The sequence below is a fragment of the Pongo abelii genome, chromosome 4, assembly GCF_028885655.2.
Source record: "Pongo abelii isolate AG06213 chromosome 4, NHGRI_mPonAbe1-v2.0_pri, whole genome shotgun sequence".
Taxonomy (NCBI): Eukaryota; Metazoa; Chordata; class Mammalia; order Primates; family Hominidae; genus Pongo; species Pongo abelii.
This window is the reverse complement of record NC_071989.2, coordinates 187,841,662-187,862,253: the sequence shown is the minus strand read 5'-3', so window position 1 is coordinate 187,862,253 and position 20,592 is coordinate 187,841,662. Positions and strand designations below refer to the sequence as shown.

At 37.8% G+C, this 20,592-nt stretch overlaps 1 protein-coding gene across 4 annotated transcripts in view; it reads right to left on the bottom strand.

Moving 5' to 3' along the window:
• The window catches only part of ZNF354C (zinc finger protein 354C), a 61,220-nt gene that overhangs the window by 23,688 nt on the left and 16,940 nt on the right, over positions 1 to 20,592 (bottom strand). For 3 of the 4 annotated variants that reach the window (XM_054556363.2, XM_009241354.4, XM_054556364.2), the window contains one exon: positions 11,588 to 19,183. The exons of the other annotated variant lie outside the window; for it this stretch is intronic. In XM_054556363.2, coding sequence (XP_054412338.2) covers positions 17,769 to 19,183 — 1,415 coding nt within the window. In that variant the 3' untranslated portion in view covers positions 11,588 to 17,768. Of the gene's footprint in view, positions 1 to 11,587; positions 19,184 to 20,592 lie in introns of those variants that run through there. 4 annotated transcript variants of the gene reach the window in all.

Genomic DNA, 20,592 nt, shown 5'->3' with positions numbered 1-20,592 from the left:
AGAGAATAGGCATTTAAATTCCTAGCAAAGTTCCCAAATGTGGCGGTTTCTTCCTTATTTCTAAAGCAATTTAAACCACAGTGTTTCTAATATATATCACTATAATTATGTATATATAGGGCTTTTGATTTTCAGGCAAAAAAAATTACTGGATAGACAAGGGTCATGAAATAAATATTATAAAGATATCAAAGTTCAATTAACCTGGTTAATATATCAAAAGTTGCATAACCTCAAGGAGAAATTGACAAAGCCTCCATCCTAGGGAAAAAGTTTAACATGTCTCTCAGTAATTGTCAGCAGAAAAAATAATAATATATAATTTGAACAATACAACAAACAAGCTTGATCTAAGGAAAACACATATATCTCTGAGCCTCCAACAATTGAACAACTCACATTCTTTTCAAACACATATGAAATATTTATGACAACGGACAACATATTGGACACTTAAAGAATAATAATAAATTGAAATGATTTTTTACTTAATGTAACTTAACTACAAAATTAAATTAGAAATCAATATTTTAAAATTTAGCTAAAATATATTTTTGAAACTTAAAAATCATATCTCCAAATAAATCACAGGTCAAAAAACATTGAAAATTAGAAAATTCTGGTCACCAAGATGGCAAAATAGAAGGTAACCTGCTCACATCTCCCCACAACAATGAGAATTCTGCGCCTATCCACAATCAAAAGTCTCTCTGCCTCAGGATTCAGATAGGAGTTTGTGAAATCTTGGTGGAGCCCAAGATCTTGGAGGATTATTTTGAGAGTGCAGACTAACACCAGTTGGCTGATCCACCAATCTTGTTCCTGGGTTCAAGCCCAGAAATGGCCCAGTCCCCCAAGGGACTTTGGCTACCGCACTGTTTGACTTTGAACCTGCAACCAAAACCATCTGTTAAAGGATCCAGAAGGAATGGTGTACCCTAGTGCCTTGGTGGAAAGGCATCTGCGTGGTCACCTCCATCTTAGAAGTAAACCTCAAAGTTGCCTTGTGGCTCAGCTCCAGTCCCCATCACTCCCATGTAGGTCCTAGCTCAGAGTTGCTCACACAAGAACCCAGAGTGAGACTCACTCATACCTCAATCCCAGGAGTCTGAGCCTCCCTGACAGGCTTGCCAACCTTATCCCACAACAGATCCTGAGGGGAACCAGTCTCAGCTCCAGCCCCTCCCACTGCAATCAAAGAACTATCTCATCTGTACCAAGATCTGCTGGGAGATGCTCACCTATCTGTACCAACATAATGGGCTCTCCAGCCTCTGTCCCACGGCAGATTCCAAGGGGACCCAGTCTCAACTCCAGCTCCTCTTGCTGCAGTAAGGAACCCATTCCACCTATGCAAAGACCTGCTAGGAGTTGCATCCATCTGAGCCTACGGTACAGTCTTCTAGACTCAGACCTGCTAGGAGGCACACCCATCTGAGCCTACAGTACAGTCTTCTAGACCCAGGTCCCTGGCTAGCATTCCCACACAGCCCCAGTATATCCATTCCTTGAGTCTTCCCCAGGTCCATCTGGGACACAAAACTTCATTAACCTCAAAGTCTTCATGAGACTCACAGCAAGCCTGGGCATAGAGCATCTTCCAGTGCTGAGATGGGTACAGTGGTCACAGGCTCAGGGAACTCAATAGTCAGTGGGCTTAGAATCCCTGGAAGGCCCTCTGAAGAAAGGCAGGCACAAATGAGGCCAGACTGTGAAGACTAAAATAAATCTTCAGTCCCTAAATGCACAGACATTGTTGCACATCCACAAGCTCAAAAACATTCAAGGAAATATGACCTAACCAAACAGAGAAAACAAGGTGCCAGAGGCAGACCAAAGTGATGGAGATGTATAATGTCTCAGATGAAGAATTCCAGGCTGGGCATGGTGGCTCACACCTGTAATCCCAGTACTTTGGTAGGCCGAGGTGGGCGGATCACGAGGTCAGGAGATCAAGACCATCCTGGCCAACATGGTGAAACCCCATCTCTACTAAAAATACAAATAAAAATTGGCTGGGTGTGGTGGCGCACGTCTGTAGTCCCAGCTACTCGGGAGGCTGAGGCAGGAGAATCACTTGAACCCAGGAGGCAGGGGCTGCAGTGAGCCGAGATAGCCCCTCTATACTCCATGCACTCCAGCCTGGGTGACAGAGGTGAGACTCTTGTCTCAAAAAAAAAAAAAAAAAAAAAAAAAGCCAAATAGTTGTTCTAAATAGCTCAACAAAACTTTAGGAAAACACATACGATTAATTCAGAAATGTACCAGAAAATTTAACAGAAAGATTAAAACAAAATTTTTTTTAAATGTGAAATCAGCCAGGCACAGTGGCTCACGCCTGAAATCCCAGCACTTTGGGAGGCCAAGGCTGGTGGATCACTTGAGGTCAGGAGTTCGAGACCAGCCTGGATAACATGGTGAAACTCTGTCTCTACTAAATACATGAATATTAGCCAGGCATGGTGGCGCACACCTATAATCCCAGCTACTCAGGCGGCAGAGGCAGGAGAATCGCTTCAACTCAGGAGGTGCAGGTTGCAATGAACCAAGATCACGCCATTGGACTCCAGCCTGGGCAACAGAGCAAGACTCCATCTCAAAAAAGAAAAAAAAAGTGAAATCCTGGAGTTGAAAAATACTATGAAAATTTCAATAGAGAACATCAACAGCAGAATTGATCAAACATAGGAAAGAATCAGTGAGCTCAAAGACAGACTATTTGAAAATACATAGAAGAGAGAAAGAAAACAATGAAAAGGAATAAAGAAAGCTTAGGGGATCTATAAGACAACATCAAACCAGCAAATATTCAGATTATTGGACTTAAAGAGGGAACTGAGGAAGAAAAATAGGTAGAAAGCTTATTTAAAGAAATAATAATAGAAAACTTTCCAAACCTGGAGAAAGATACAAATATCCAGGTACAGGAAGACCAAAGGTTAGCAATCAGATTCAACCCAAATAAGAATACTCCAAGACATATAATCAAACTCTCAAAGGTCCAACATAGAGAGGGGATTCTAAAAGTAGCTAGAGAAAAGAAGCAAATAACACGTAAGAGAGATCAAATATTCCTAGCAGAAGACTTTGCAGTAGAAACTCTACAGGCCAGGATGGAGTAGGAAGATTTATTTCCAGTATGAAGGGGGAAAAAAAATCTGCCAAGCAAGAATTCTATACCCAGAAAAGCTATCTTTCAGGAATGAAGGTGCAATAAAGACTTTCCCAGGCAAACAAAAGCTGGGGCAATTGATTGCTACTAGATTGGACCTATAAAAAAATGCTAAAGGGATTCTTCAAACCAAAAGAAAAGGACACTAACATGATTGTTATACTAATGTAATAATCGTGATATGTAAACTACTTATATATTTACTAAGAAGACTAAAAGACAAAACTATTTAAAATAATAACTACAATTTGTTAAGAGATAGGCAATATAAAATGCAAATTGTGACATCAAAAATTCAAAATGGGGGAAGAGAGTTAATGTGTACAGGGGTTTTCTTTGTTTCTTTCCTTTTTGTGTGATCAGAGATAAGTTGGTATCTATTTAAAATAACTTGTTATATCTATAAGATGTTTTCTGTAAGCCACACGGGAAAAACTGAAATCCTTTCCACTAAGATATGGAATAAGACAAGGATGCCCACTTTCACCATTTTTATTCAATATAGTACTGGAAATTATAGCCAGAGGAATTAGTCAAGAGAAAGAAATACAGGACATCCAAATTAGAAAGGAAGGAGTCAAATTACACTTGTTTGCAGATGACGTGATTTTATATTTTAAAAAACCTGAAGACTCCACCAAAAAACTCTTAGAACTTACGTAAGAACTCAGTAAAGTTGCAGGGTACAAAATTAACATACAAACATCGGTAGTGTTTATATATGCTACAGCAATTTGAAAAAAAATCAAGAAAGCAATCCCACTTACAATGGCTACAAAAAATAAAATACCTAGGAATAAATTTAACCAAACAAGTGAAAGATCTCTACAAGAAAAACTATAAAACACTGATGAAAGAAATCGAAGAGGACACGAAAAAATGGAAAGATATTTCATGCTCATAGATTGGAAGAATTAACATTGTTAAAAAGTCTATACTACTCAAAGCAACCACAGATATAGTCCCTATCAAAATACCAAGTACATTCTCCACAGAAACAAAAAAAGCAATTCTAAAATTTATATGGAACCACAAAAGACCCTGAATAGCTAAGACAATCCTGAGCAAGAAGAACAAAGCTGGAGGCATCACACTAGCTGATTTCAAATTATACTACAAAGCAATAGTAAACAAAACAGCATGGTACTGGCATGGTACTGACATAAAAACAGATACATAGACCAGTGGAACAGAATAGAGAACCCAGAAATAAATCCACACGTCTACAGCCAACTGCTTTTCAGTAAAGAAGCCAAGAACACACATTGTGGAAAGGACAGTCTCTTTAATAGATGGTGCTGGGAAAACCGGATAGCCACACATAGAAGAATAAAACTAGATCCTCATATTTCACCATATACAAAAATCAACTCAAAATGGATTAAAGATTTAAACATAAGACCTAAAACTATGAAACAACTAAAATAAAATACTGAGAAAGCATTACAGGACATTGATCTGGGCAAAGATTTTTTGGGTAAGACTTCAACATCATAGGCAACTGGCTGAGCATGGTGGCTCACACCTAGAATCCCAGCACTTTGGGAGGCCAAGGTGGGTGGATCTCTTGAAGTCAGGAGTTCGAGACCGGCCTGGCCAACATGGTGAAACCCTGTCTCTACTAAAAATACAAAAATTAGCCGGATGTTGTGGTGGGTGCCTGTAATCCCAGCTACTTGGGAGGTTGAGGAAGGAGAGTTGCTTAAACCTGGGAGGGAGAGGTGGCAGTGAGCCGAGATTGCACCACTGCACTCCAGCCTGGGCAACAGAGTGAGACTGTGTCTCAAAAAAAAAATAAAAATAAAAAAAAATAGGCACCTAAAACAAAAATGGGATTACATCAATCTAAAAAACTTCTGCACAGCAAAGGAAATAATTAATAAAGTGAAGAGACCTACAGAATGGGAGAAAATATTTGCAAACTATCCATCAGACAAAGGATTAATAACAAGAATAATAAAAAAATACAAACAACTCAATAAAAAAAGAAACAAATAATCTGACTTAATGATGGAAAAATGCCATCACAAAGAAGATGAGGGACAAATTAAATTAAATTAAATTTTTAAAATGGACAAAAGACCTGAATAGAAATTTCTCAAAAGACATACAAATGGCCAACAGGTATATGAAAAAATGTTCAACATCGCTAATCATCAGGGAAATGCAAACCAAAAGCACGTGAGATATCATCTCATTCCAGTTAGAATGTTATCAAGAAGACAGAAAAAAAAAATTCTAGTGAAGATGCAGAAAGAGGGGAATGCTCGTATACCATTGGTAGGAATGTAAAGTAGTACAGCCATTATGGAAAACGGTATGGAGGTTCCTCAAAAAACTAAAAATGGAACTACCATATGCTCCAGCAATCCCACTGCTGATATGTATCCAAAAGAAAGGAAATCTCTATAGGGAAGAGATATCAGCATGCCCATGTTTATTGCAACACTATTCATAATAGCCAAGATACGGAATCAACCTAACCTAATGGATGAACAGGTAAAGAAAGTATGGTACATATACACAATGGGATATTATTCAGCCATAAAAAAGAGCAAAATTTTATCATTTCCATCAACATGTATAGAACTGGAGGTCTTTATGTTAAGTAAAATAAGCCAGGCACAGAAAGACAAATATCACATTCTCACTCATATGTGGGAACTGAAGAAGTGGATCTCATGGAAGTATAGATTAGAATGGTGGTTACCAGATGCTGGGAAGGGAAGTGGATAGGAGAAGATGAAGAGAAGCTGGTTAAGAGTACAAAAATACAGTTAAATAGAAGGAATAAATTCTAGTATTCAAATGGTACAGCAGGAAAATTATTGTTAACAATAACATGTTGTACATTTCAAAACAGGAAGAGAAGAATTGTAATATTTCCAACACAAAGAAAAGATAAGTGTTTAAGATGATGGATATCCTAATTTCCCTGATTTGATCATTGCACATTATATATAGGTATCAAAATACCACATGTAGCCCCAAAATATGTACAGTTATTACATACCAATTAAAAATTGTGAAATAAAAATAAATAAAAGTGTATTATTAAAGAAAAATGAAATCAAAAACAAAAAGCATACCCAATTTTTCCCAAACTTTTGTTACATGCAGGTATAAAATGATATTTCAACAAATATAAGCAAAGCAAGTAAAACATAGGAAAAATTAAAGACTTACAAATATATCACATTGATCATTGAAAGTGTGTTCACAGGTAATTAATTTAGGGAAATGGTGTTATTTCATAATTCTTTATCTTTTTGTAATTGTAATAAAATTTATGAGAGAAATTATATTCCTCATATTAAATGCCTATATGCACACCCTGAACAAACTAAGCATATCACTAAAGTTTTTAATGTGACCAAACAAAATAGAAAATCCTCCTAACTGAATACCATAGAGCAAAACTTGTGATTCAATCTGAGAAAGCTGACTGAAAAATAAAATAGTATGAAATTTACTCACGGAAGTGCTTGGAAGTACTTATAATCTTGATACAAAAATTAGAAAAAAAGTTTGAAAATTAATTAATGAGCTATATAATAGAACAAAACCAAAGAAATTAGGAGGAAATAAAAAGCCAAGTTTATTAAGCATGGAATTTAATTATAAAAAAACTTATAAAGAAAGGATTAACAAAGCCAAAAGTTGACTTAGTGTTTACAAACTTCTGGTGATGTTGATGAAGAATAAAAGACAGATGCGTACACAAAAACTTTAATAACAGAATTGGCCGGGCATGGTGGCTCACACCTGTAATCCCAGCACTTTGGGAGGCTGAGGCAGGCAGATCACAAGGTCAGGAGATGGAGACCATCCTGGCTAACACGGTGAAACCCTGTCTCTACTAAAAATACAAAAAATTAGCTGGGCGTGGTGGCAGGTGCCTGTAGTCCCAGCTACTTGGGAGGCTGAGGCAGGAGAATGGCGTGAACCTGGGAGGCAGAGCTTGCAGTGAGCCAAGACCGCGCCACTGCACTCCAGCCTGGGCGACTGAGCGAGACTCCATCTCAAAAAAAAAAAAAAAAAAGAAATAAGGAACAGAATTTAACTATTGAAAGAGTAGAAATCAGAAGGTTAATGAAAAAATAATATAAACAAATTCATGGAGTAGAAGTTAGGTTAATGAAAAAAAATAATATAAACAAGTTCATGCCAAAAAATGGAAATAAGTAAAATGAACAAATTCTTAGAAAAATAAAATTTACACAAGAAGAACTAGAAAATCTGATAGAATTATAGTCATAAAAAGAATTTTAAATTTGAAATTTAAAATATTTCCACAAAGAAAATACCAGGCTTAGAATGTTAGTAGACAAATGCTACCATTCATGAAGTAGATAATTCTGTTATACAAACTCTTCTAGTTAATAGTGGGGAAAGGAAGCACTTCTCAATTTATTCCATGATGTCATAACTCTAATGGCAAAATTAGATAAGGACCAGAAAGAAAACACCAAAAAAATTGCATGGATGCAAAATTCCTAACCCCAATATCAGTAGACTATATCCATTTGTGGATAAAAAGGTGAAGTGCCACACTAAGTTAGATTCCCAGAAATCACGGAAGGTTTAATTTTAAACCTATTGGTTTCCATACAAGATGGTGAAATAGCATGAGTTTCTTTCTCCCCGCAGTAACTCTGGAGAACCTCCCAAAATGAGGTGGGATTATTGATATGATGAATCAATATAAATACTATGAGAATGCCTGAGAAAGCCCATTTGAACTGGTTCAAGTTGGCCTGTGGCAAAATATTTTGGGGTGTGTGTGTGTGTGTGTTTTGTGTCTTTTTGTTTTGTTTTTTACAAAACTCAGATCTGGAGCAGCCAGACACTGCAATGAGAAGATGGCGTTGGAGAAGAGTTTATGGCGTATACATTTCTTCCTCCCACACATTGCTTTGGGATGATCTCTGTCTGCCACATTTACCCAGACATTATCAGCAAAAGCCCAGGCTAGATGACGTCAGCTGTGTCTAACAGCATAGCATTTAAGCCAATTACAAGGAGAAGTTGATGGAAAGAAGTGCAGACTCATCAGCTATCCCCTTCAACCACTTCCAAACCCTCAGCTAAGGAGAGAGGCTTCCAGCTCCAGCTTAGAAACATGTAGAGAGCTTGGAAGTCATCACTCACATCCTCACAACAAGCGAAAAGGTAAACAAACTGAAAACCAGTGATTCCTCTTAGAGCCGTCAGATAGTTGAGGTCACCGGACACATTGCCACCCTGAAAACTGGAGAAGTAGGTGGATACAGAGAATCACAGGCAAGACCAGCTTACCAGAAGCAGAAGCTTCTGGAGCCAGTAACTGGTAGGAACACTTACATGGTGATTGACACATTGTGGGAGTCAGATCATGGACTGGCTTGAGAGTAAGACTGGGGCCACAGTTTTATGGGGGTTTACCTCCAGGAACCCCACCGGATTCTCAGTGAAATCAGAGAAAAATCCCTTTGTGCTTCCGGCAGGGATAGGAGAAAAGTAATCATTTTGAAATATGCCTGGGGAAGTTACCATTTTGAAATATGCCCAGAGTGTTCTCTGAAACAAAGGCTTGCCCTCAAGAGCAATACTTTACTAGAAACTTTTCTGACCTGGGAGAAAGGCAATTAGACAGCTCCACCCTCTCACCTAGGAATAGAAAAAAAGCTAAGAAATGCCTCTGAAGATCACAGCCCAGAGACTGAAACCCATGAAAAACCTGAGATTTAATCATAAGATTATGGATTATTATATACCTCCTCTCCTCAACACTGTACTATTATATCAATAGGACTCCAGAAGAATGACAGTGAATTGCAACTAAGAGAGGTGCAGGACTCCTTTTAAGAAGCAATTCTTAAACATACTCTACTTGAGAAGGAATTCTTAGGGATCCCAAAGACAACAGGGAAGCAATAAATAAAACACACACACACACAGAAACTAGAGGGAACTGACGCCTATGGCACCTGTAGCTACAGCAAACATTGAGCACAGCCTTGCTCCTAGAGATTCACATGAAAGCTCACGGTAAAAGTCTGATTACCTCAGTTCCTATTACCAGATACAGCATGCTCGGCTCTCAACAAAAAATTACACAACATGCTAAAAGGCAAGAAAAAATACAGTCTGAAGAGATAAAGCAAGCATCTGAATCAGACTCAGATATGACACAGATTTTGGAGTTGTCAGATGGTGAAGTTAAAATAACAATAATATATTAAGGGCTCTAATTGAATACATAGACAATATGCAAGAATTGACGGGTAATATAAAAAGAGAATGGAAACTCTAAAAAAGAAAAGAAAATGCTGGAAATGAAAAATGCTAACAAAATGAAGAATGCCTTTGGTGGGCTCATCAGTAGACTAGACAGAGCCAAGGGAAGAATCAGTGAGCCTGAAGATAGGTCTGTAGAAACTGGAATGCAAAGGTGAAAAAGAATGGGGAAAAAAGGAACAGCGCCTTCTTATGCACTCTTCTGTCTGCTGCAACGAGTCCTGTTTCTTAACTGCCCCAAGATCTCTGCCTACTGATACTCAAAAAAGCACACTCTGACCTCATACCATGCTCTGGAGTAGATACATCTCTACTGAATGCTCTTATAATAGTCTGTAGTTTTCCTTAATAGCATTTATCAAAATTGTAATTTAAGGATTATTTCTGTGTATGTACACTGCCACCCATGATTGAGAAACTGTTACTAGGCTAGCCTATCCAAGAGAAAGAAACCATAACCGTACATCTAGAAAAAATATTTTATTTCCAGATAATGGACAATGTGCAATACAGAACTCTAATCCTCAAGGGAAACAAAAGTGAGCCCTCAATAGTCCTGACTTTCTATCTGGAGGCACTTTCAGACCAGTGACAGTAGTCATTTGACAAGTTGAGAACATTGCGAGCAGTGTCAATAGTCAAATAACACGGCAAATGATTTTAAGTGGTTTCCCTTGGCTCTTGATGAGTCAATGATGTTAGTGATACTACTCAGTTGTTATGGATTTGATGAGTTAATATCATTTGAAATTACTTAATAATTGACCTCTATAAATAGATTGTGTGGAACCAATCAAAAGCAAGAATATTTTTAAAGAAAATACTAATTTAGTAAACTCAAAGTGGAATCTGCAAAAACGTGTTCCAACTGCTGGTAGTAAAAATATGTAAATACGTAAAGAACTTTTTTTTTTTTTTTTTGAGACACAGTCTTACTCTGTCACCCAGGCTGGAGTGCGGTGGCACGAATCTCGGCTCACTGCAACATCTGCCTCCTGGGTTTAAGCGATTCTCTTGCCTCAGCTGCCTGAGTAGCTGGGATTACAGCACATGCCACCATGCCCAGCTAATTTTTGTATTTTTAGTAGAGACAGGGGTTTTGCCATGTTGGCCAGGCTGGTCTTGAACTCCTGACCTCAAGTGATCCACTTGCCTTGGCCTCCCAAAGTGCTGGGATTACACGCATGAACCACTGTGCCTGGCCTAAAGAACTTTTTCCGAGGCTTAGTTAGAGAAGTTCACAAAGCTTGCAAAAGTTTAAGGTGTTTAAAACCTGCGGTTATTCTTCAGCAGGTAGTATGCAGGAAATATGTAAGTCTGTCTTATTGAACAAGTAATGTCAAAAGTGAACTTCATTTGCTCTTATGGACTTAACTACTGTTAGCTCTGTGACTTTTTTTCCAGGAATAGAAGTCAAATATCCTGACTAGCTCTGCCACACAGCAGTTCAATGACTTAGCAGTAATAAAGTTTGACTGCAATTTTTTAAGCTCAGGGCTGAGGGTGAAATTTTTCTGAATGAGAAGAACTTTGTTCAGCCACTATCATTAAACATGGGATGACTTTAGAAACTAGCTTTTGCTGCAAACTTGATGTTTCTTAATGAATTCAACCTAAAATTTCAAGGCAAATCAGAGCTTATGTGCAAAGCTTATTCTGCTGCAAAGTCATTTCAATGACAACCAATATTTGAATCGCAAGTAATGTAAAAATGCTTTATATATTTCACATGCTGTCCAAGTTTAAAATAAGAAGTGATATCTCCATTCTCACAAATATTTTCCACACATATGGATTCTGAGCACAAACTCCAGTTCCAACAGCATTTTTTAGATCCTAATGCAAATGCAAAAGAAATATACATATTTCAAAATTCACTTAACAGTACAACTGAGGAGCATCCACCCAACCCTTCTTAATCTGCAACGTAACAGTGTGCTGAAAGGCAAACATCCAAAGAATCTAACGAAATTCTATAAATGACTTCCAAGCAATGGATATGCCCAATTGAAATAATATGCTTATGGACAGATACCAGCATCCGACAATGTTATCAGTGTGAAAGAACATTTCCAAAGATGAACTATATAAAATTTTATTACAGATTGGCATTAACAGATAAGCATTTGCAATAGGTTGTTTACAACACCCTTTATTGAGATAGAACTCACATACCATGCAATTCACCCATATAAAGTGTACAATCCAAAGCCTTGTAGTATATTCAGAGTTGCGTGATAATTAGCATGATTTTAGAAAATTTTCATCATTCCAAAAAGAAACTCCACATCCATTACCAGTCACCCCACATTTTCTCCAACTCTCTAAAGCCCTTGGAGATCAATCATCTACTTTCTGCCTCTACAGATTTGCTTATTCTGAAAATCACATATAAATGGAACCATACGATATGTGGTCCTTTGTTACTGGCTTCCTTCACCCAGCACGTTTTCAAGGTTTATCCATGTTGTAGCATTTATCAGTGTTTTATTTCTTTTTATTGACAAACAACGTTTCATTATACAACTATGCCACATTTTGCCTACTCATTCATCAGCTGATGAACACTGGGTTGTCTCCACTTTCTATTATGAATAATGCTGCTATGAACATTCATGTACATATATAAATGTTTGTTTTCATTTCTCTTGGGTATAAATTTAGGAGTGGAATTGCTAAGTCACATGGTAACTCTATATTTAATCTTTGAAGTAAATTCCAGTCTGTTTTCCAAAGAGTCTGCACCATTTTATACTCCCATCAGCAGTGTGTGAGAGTTCCAATTTTTCCACATCTTTGTCAACTCTTTTTATTAATTTTTATTAAATATTATAAAGCGCTTCATTACTGGAGGGTATTTTCCAAGTTCTCTAAATTTGATCTTTGCTGAGACGTGATTTCTTAATTTTAGCAAATCCTGTTCTCTTGATGAGACTATCTCCAAAACCATCAAGCCCTGGATCCTTTTTGTTTAATGGTCTTTCCTATAGTTTTTAATCTCTCCTCATATGTTACCATAATCAAGAAGCCAGATGGCACCTGCAACACTCGGCCAGGAAATCTCTCTAGTGAGATCATATTAGGCACGTTTTACTTTCAGTCTGCCACTACGTAAGTTCTTCCTTCCTCCAGTTTTCCAGTAACATTTACCTCACTCTTCTAGAAGTCCTCATCTACAGCCTTGTCAGACATGATGCTGCTATAGTTTCTTCAAAGCACTTTAGGTTTTTACCAGCCCATGCCTACTTAACACTCACTGCCAAGTTCCAAAACCCCTCCCATATTTTGGGTTTTCATTATGGCAGCTGCCCACCTCCAAGTACCAAGTTCTGTGTCAGTTATCTGTTCCTGCATAACAAATTACCCCAAAACCTACCAGTTAAAACATTTACTAACCCAGAGTTTCTGGGGGTTAAGCAGCCAGGAGTGAGTGGTTTAGCTAGGGCTTTCTGGCTCAGCATCTCACATGAGGTTATAGACAAGTAGTTGGCTGTGGCTGCAGTCCTATTTGAAGATTTAGGCAAGGGAGGATCCACTTCTAAGCTCACTCACATGGTTGCTAGAAGGCCACAGTTTGTTGCTGGCTGTTGGCCATGGGCTTCAGTTACTTACTACATGGAACTCTCCACAGGCTGTGTCCTCACGATAAGGCAACTGGTTTCTGAAAGGACAAGTGAGTGATTCAAGAGAGCACGTGCCTATGCAGAAGCCACAGTCTTTTCATAACCAAATATTTTAAGTGACATCACATCACTTCTATCATATTCTATTTCTTAGAAGTGAGTCAAATTACTATTTTCCTGCTGAAAAATCTGACATTTCCATCAATTTCTGGAATGGTCACACTTTCTGAAACATTGTGACAATATCTAAAGTCTTTGTCTCATAATTCCAACATCTGTGTCATCTTGGGGTGTCTGTTGTCTTTCCTTTGAATTGTTGAAAATTTCCTGACTCATGTATTTCACGTGATTCTGCATCGCGTCTTGGACATTTTGAATATTATGAGCCTCTGGGGGTTTAATTCTTCCAGAAAATGTTAGGGTATTTTTTCCAGCAGGCAATTTAACTGGCTAAGTCTTGGTCATCAGTTCCAGTCCATCTCCTGTGGGCTGTGGTTCTAATGTCAGTCCAGTTTTCTAAGTATTCTCAGTGCTATTTGGATCTTTGCCCAGTGTCAGACCCAAACAATTATCGGGTCAGACCTATATATGTATAGACCAGGGGAGAGCCGCAGATTGCATAAGCAACTGTTATGAAATCACTTTCTTGACCTTCCTTATCTTTGTCACCACCTTGACACCTTCCAGCTCTCAGGAGCCACTTCCTCTTCCTGGTCTTCAGGTTAGAAATCCAAGGGTTTAGGTTCTCCTCTCTGCTACACACCTCATGGATACATCATCTCCAGGTCCAAGTAGCAGGAAGATAGTGAGGGAAGAAAAGCAATGGGGATTCTCCTAACCCTTTTTGGCTCACAAATCCTCTACCCAGAGTGAAGGGTTCCTAACTCTAAGGTTTAGATGCCTGCTCAGCCATCTCTGTCCTCACCACAGGAATGCCCAGGAGCGCCACAATGATCTTGTTTCAAATTCTAGTTTCCTTCCCAAATCTGCCTGTTATCATTACTTTTGAGGGTCCCCAGACAGCTGCTCCATGCCTTAGTTACATTTAGCATGAGAGAGAAAGTGGAGCATGCTCATTCCATTTAAAGGGGAACCAGTACCACCTAGTTACTTTATTTCCAATGATTACATCCCTGGAGGATAAACTCTCAAACAGGAACTTCCTAAGAATATAAATGGAGAATTCTGATTGAAAGATTAATATTCATCACTTTATCCAATCACTTTTTGCATTAATTTTTATTAGAAATTGACACATATAGAAAAATGTTTTAAATGACCAATGAACATCCACCACATATAGCTCCACCACAAAAAAAAAATTGACTAATTTTGTACATATTTGAAAATATGCTGCCAACATCATGACTTTTCAAACTTGAAAACTTCTGCATGCATCTCCTAAGAATTAGAACATTATTATCCTACGTAACTCAATTATCACTTCTAGAAAAATCAAACATACCACATTATCTAGTACCCATTCCATCTTCCTATTTCCCCAAATATCCCCCCAAATGTCTTTTATAGGTTTTTTTTTTAATGAATCAGAAGCTAATAAAGGATCACACTTTCCATTTGGTTATGTCTCTTGCCTTAATCTAGAAGAGACCACTTTTTGTTTTACTACATTTGCTTTTTGAAAAGTCCAGACCAGGGCCAAAATGCACCAACTATGGCTTACAACATCACACCCCCGCGTAGGGCCACAGTGGAATGTGTGCAAGATCAGTTTGGCTTCATTAACTATGAAGTAGGGGATAGCAAGAAGCTCTTTTGCCATGTGAAAGAAGTTGAGGATGGCCTTGAGCTCCAGGCAGGAGAAGAGGTGGAGTTCTCAGTGATTCTTGATTCTTCATCAGCACACTGGCAAGTGCAGTGCCTGGAATGTTTGGCAAGTCTGTGAGGGCCCCAAGGCTGTTGCAGCTCCTCGACCTGATCGGTTGGTCAGTCGCTTGAAGAACATCACCCTGGATGATGCCAGTGATCCTCGCCTAATGGCTCTTCGTCAGTCAAGGGGACGAGATAACTCAATGGGGTTTGGTGCAGAAAGAAAGATCCGTCAAGCTGGTGTCATTGACTAACCACATCCACAAGCTGGTGTCATTGACTAACGACATCCACAAAGCACATCATTAATCCGCTATGATCAAGTTGGGAGGAATCTGGTGAAGGTTTCTGAATATCTCCCTCTTCATCCCTCCTGAAATCTGGAATACTTAATTCTTTTGAGCTATTACACCAGTTTTAACACCTTCCTCGTGTTATGTTTAAAAAAATAAATCTAAGAAAACCATTTTAAAATAAAGTCCAGACCAGTTGTCCTATACCAACTCTGGACTTGTCTATTTCCATACTGTGTAATTCAACTTGTTCCTCTATTCCTGTATTTCTTTAACCAGGAAGATAAGTCTAGACAAAAGATTTAATTAAATTTGAGGTAAACATTTTTGGCAGTACATCAAGGATGGTCACACATGCTTCATACTGCATCCCATCAAGAGCCACATAATGCTGGCTTATTCCAGAAGTAGTGAAATGCAGTTTGACAGCCAAATCTCATTGTAAAGGCAATTCTTTTGCAATAGATATCTGTGATGTTCTGACACCTTGTAAACGAAGTTTCTTAAAATTTTTTTCACTTAATGGGTTTTACCATCGATTTTTGCCAGACTTAATTACATTAAGGGTTGTAAAATGGTAATTTTTCCAAATCTATCATTCCGTGTACATTTAAAAGACATTCTTCAAATAATTTTATAGTTTTCTTTTTTCTCTACATTCATCATTATGAACTTCTTTTCCTTCTTAGTATTATCACCAATAAGAGTGATTATTCTTTTTAAGTTGTCCTAAATTTGGCCAGTGAGAATACCTTCAACTTGGCGCCTGTCCCCTTCTGACATTACCCCATTAGTCTTCAAATAATATCTTGCTTTTTATTTTATTTTCTTAATAAAAAAGGTATTTTAGCCACCCCCACCACCCACTTCCCCTGCTCCAAACATGGAATCAGCCATTTCTCCAAGGAATCCTGGTTCCTTTTAGTGGGGAATGGCATTTAGAAACCAAAATTTGGGTACTAAGCATGCTCACCACTACTGTGTACAATGTTAAATAGTGAGGTCTGTTTAAAAGCCTCATTTTCTTTGTAAATGTATTTAAATACATAAAACAATTACTTTTCGATAAGCTAAAACCAGTCGGTTAAGAAATATACTATACAGACTGCTTGAGTTTAATTCTAACATTTTTCTCAGAAGGTCTAGCTAATTGTATTAGAATTTTTTTTTTAATGATACCAACTGTTAATTGAATGAAAATCAAATATAAAATTGGAGGAAAAACGCCTGGGAGGAACTAAACATTTAAACTGATGAAAAGAATGCTTAATAATAAACTCTTCATATATAACAACTTTCCACAAAATAATTCCTAAAATATGTGTAATAAGAAGGCAACCTTATATGTGAAGCCTCCAAAAGCAATTACACTATCTGGACCTCAGCTAACTTTAAGGATTTAAGTACAATTATAGCAAAAGCAGGCATAATTAGGGACTCATAAGAAAAAAGAATATAGTTGTAAGTCAATTATTAAGATTAAGGTGAGAGGAAACCCTTAAAGATAACGCAGTAACTTTAAATTACTGCAACTATGTCTAACCAGGCTACAAAACAAATAGTACTCTTGGGACCTCAGGTTGGAAACGAGCCTATAATGATCACAAAATACCAGAACTGAAGACCTAGATTCTAGTCTTGACTCTGTTCACTAAGTTCAAATCCTTCATTAGTACAATGAAAGGCTATAATTAAACTAAAATCTCTCCTGGCTCTAATGAGCTACCAGACTTGTAGCCTGAGATTCTGCCAAATACATCCCTTCTGCAACAGATAACAAAGTATGTGCTTGACAGTCTTTCCAGCTGCTTCAGTTAATCCACCTTCTACGGTACTGTAATAGTACTCTGTTCAGTTATATAAAACCACATCAATTTAAGAAATAATGGAAGAAAGTAAAAGAAAGAGAGTCTACCTTTGGGCAAGATTTTAAGAACTAAATTCTAAATCAATAAAACTACATTTTTAAATAATAAAGGACTCTTATGTTTACACACACACATGCATATGTGTATATATGTATGTTTACATATGTAAGTTGCTGGTGGGACAGCTCATATAAAAAGCTTTATTATTATTTCCATGTGAAGAGTTAAATTTAAATAATTCCTTTTTATGTTTGGCTTCTCTTTATGAAAAGAAGCGCTTCCTATGTTAGCCAGCTATTTTAAAGAAGGCCACACACTTATTTACATTATTAATAACTCAGTGACTGTTTTTAAAAGAAAATTCACATATTGAAGCTTACTCTTTTAAAGGGAATATGGTCTTATGAGAGAAACAAAATGTATATTCAACTATTTTTCATGATTTTTTAAAAGGCCTTTTACATTTTTTCTATGAATTAAATACTCATAGGTTTTTAGATACCTTAGAATTTATGGTTCTTTTAAAACTTAACAAGTCAGTGCTTTTCATAGTCTCGCTGATCAATTTTATCATGACTTAGTGGCAACTAACTAACTTATTTCTCTCAGGAGAAGTAAAAAAGACAAATCTATTAGGAGTTTGTACCCTATTTATTATTCCCTTATTCCCCAGTGAGAAGTCTTGGATTATTTGAGAGATGAACTAAACCTCATAGGCTTTATCTCCTCTAAGAAATCTCTGATACTGGGTAAGTGAGGAGCTGCAGATGAAGGGTTTCCCATATTCCTTCCACTTATAGAGTTTCTCTTTCGTGTGAACTTTTTTGTGTCTACAAAGGTTTGATCTGTAACTGTAGGCTTTCCCACATTCCATACATTTATACAGTTTCTCTCCAGTGTGGATCCTCTCATGTTCGGTTAAAAATGAATACTGGCTGAAGGCCTTTCCACACTGATTACACTGATACGGTTTCTCTCCAGTATGAATTCTCTGATGCCTATAAAGGTTAGATTTGCAACCAAAGGCTTTCCCACATTCCTCACATGTATAAAGTTTTTCCCCAGTATGAATTTTCCGATGTTCATTAAAGGACGAATACTGGTTGAAGGCTTTCTCACATTCATTGCACTGATAAGGTTTTTGCCCAGTGTGAATTCGCTGATGTTCGATAAGGGTTGCAATACGTGTGAAGGTTCTCCCACATTCCAAGCATTTATACAGTTGTTCTCCAGTATGAAACCTCTGATGTTCAGCTAGAGATGTAAACTGGCTGTATCCCTTCCCACACTCACTACATTTATAGGGTTTCTCACCTGTATGGATTCTTTGATGCCTGTGAAGTTTTGCTCTACAGTTGAAGGCTTTCTCACATTCACCACATTTATAGAGCTTCTCTCCAGTATGAATTCTCTGATGTACAGTGAGGGTGGAACACTGGCTAAAGGCCTTACCACATTCCCTACATCGATATGGTTTCTCTCCAGTATGCACTCTCAGATGTTTGATAAGGGTTGAACTGTTGCTAAATGCCTTCTCACATTCATTACACTTGTAAGGTTTCTCTCCAGTATGAATTCTCTGATGAGAAAGAAGGGATGATCTGTGGCTGAAGGTTTTTTCACACTCATTACATTTGTAGGGTTTCTCACCTGTATGAATTCTCTGATGTTCAATAAGATGAAGATTCTGCTTGAAGCTCTTCCCACATTCATTACAGATGTGAAGTTTTCCTCCTGGGTAAATTTGGAAGCATTTCATGAGATCAAAATTCTGTTTAAAATCTTTCCCAAATGTATAATACATATTGGGTATCCTTTCTATAGGAACACTCTGTTGTGTGACAAGAGCTGTATTTGTAAATAAGCTTTTCCCCAATTCAAGACTTGTATGGTTTCCATCTTCACTGATGGTTTTCTCATGTGAATCTATCATTTGTCTAAGAGGTTTCTTCTCTTGCTCTTCTTCTATCCCGCTCTCAAGTTCCACAGCTTCGTCAAAGTTAATGTCCCAGTGACCATCCTTAATGGATTCTTTCTTTATCATTCCCTGAGATGTTTCTTCTATAAAAATGTCCTGTCTATGAGGCAATGCTTCTGTTTCAGGCCACGTCTTAAAACCTAAAATGAATCAGAAGAATTAATGCCTCCTCTGCTGGAAGAAACAAAGTGATGTATCAGTGAGACAATAAAACTGCTAACAGTATATATGAAAGAAGAGTGATACAATCAGATTTCAAATGCTGACTTGAATCTTGGGAAGAACAGGATGGGATAAAGGAAAGTGGGGTAAACAGGTTAAGGAATGGCATGGGAGAATACACTGGACAAATTAACAATGAAAATGAAGTGATTCCACCAGGGTGTAGTAAAGTTAGATGCAGAAGAACAGGCTGAGTAGAAGATATGAGGATACAGAAAAATGCCAAATGATAAGCCCATGCTGAATACCATGGGATATTCCACTCTGTCATCATTTTCCACTATGCATATACCAGGCAATGAAGCAGGCAGCCTGTCCACTTTCTCCTTCTTACTCACATATCCCTTTCATTATATTTTCTCCCCATGCTCTCTCTGAAACTCTATACCTAATAATTTTTTAAATATTTGGATTGGTTTTCTTAAATGTCTTTATTTCATGTGACTGTGATTTTATATCAGTCTGCGAAGGGGGAAACAGTCTGTTCAAAAGAGGACAGACTGGGGCTGGGCACAGTGGCTCACACCTGTAATCCCAGCACGTTGGGAGTCCGAGGCAGGAGGATCACAAGGTCAGGAGATCGAGACCATCCTGGCTAACATGGTGAAACCCCATCTCTACCAAAAATACAAAAAATTAGCCGGGCGTGGTGGCATGCACCTGTAGTCCCAGCTACTCAGGAGGCTGAGGTGAAAGGATCGCTTGAGCCTGGGAGGCAGAGAGTGCAGTGAGCTGTGATCACACCACTGCACTCCAGCCTGGGTGACAGAGACTCATCTCAAAAAGAGGAAAATATGGAGTAAATCACCCCTGTGCAACAATCTATCCCTGGTGATTGGAAGAATAACAATTTTTTTCATATTACCTTTCTTTTTATTTTCCTCTTTTTATTTTATCACAAAGAGAGACATATTCATTTCTTCTAATAAGCTGCAACCAAAAGACTGCACTCTCTTTGTAGGAATCTCTTGAGAATAATGAAAATCTGCAGGAGATTTGAAGTCAGTATGTCTTAAAGTCCTGAAAAATGCCCAAGCCCCAAGCTCAGCTTTGATTCTGGGTGAAAAGATTTAGTTTGAGGTGACTCTAAACTACTCTCTGTTAAAACCTGATTTCCTTTCATCAATCCATGATAGAAAACAGGTTAACATTAGATAATTGCAATTAGGTAATTGTGTGTACTTTAACCTAAACAACTCAAACAAAATACAACTGGCCTGACCATCTCAATAGGACTCAGTATTTCCAAGAGTTTCCCAAGAACTGCCTCTTTGTGACCTACTTGTCTATAAAGACCCCCTTGTGCACATTTCCCAGCCTCTCACTT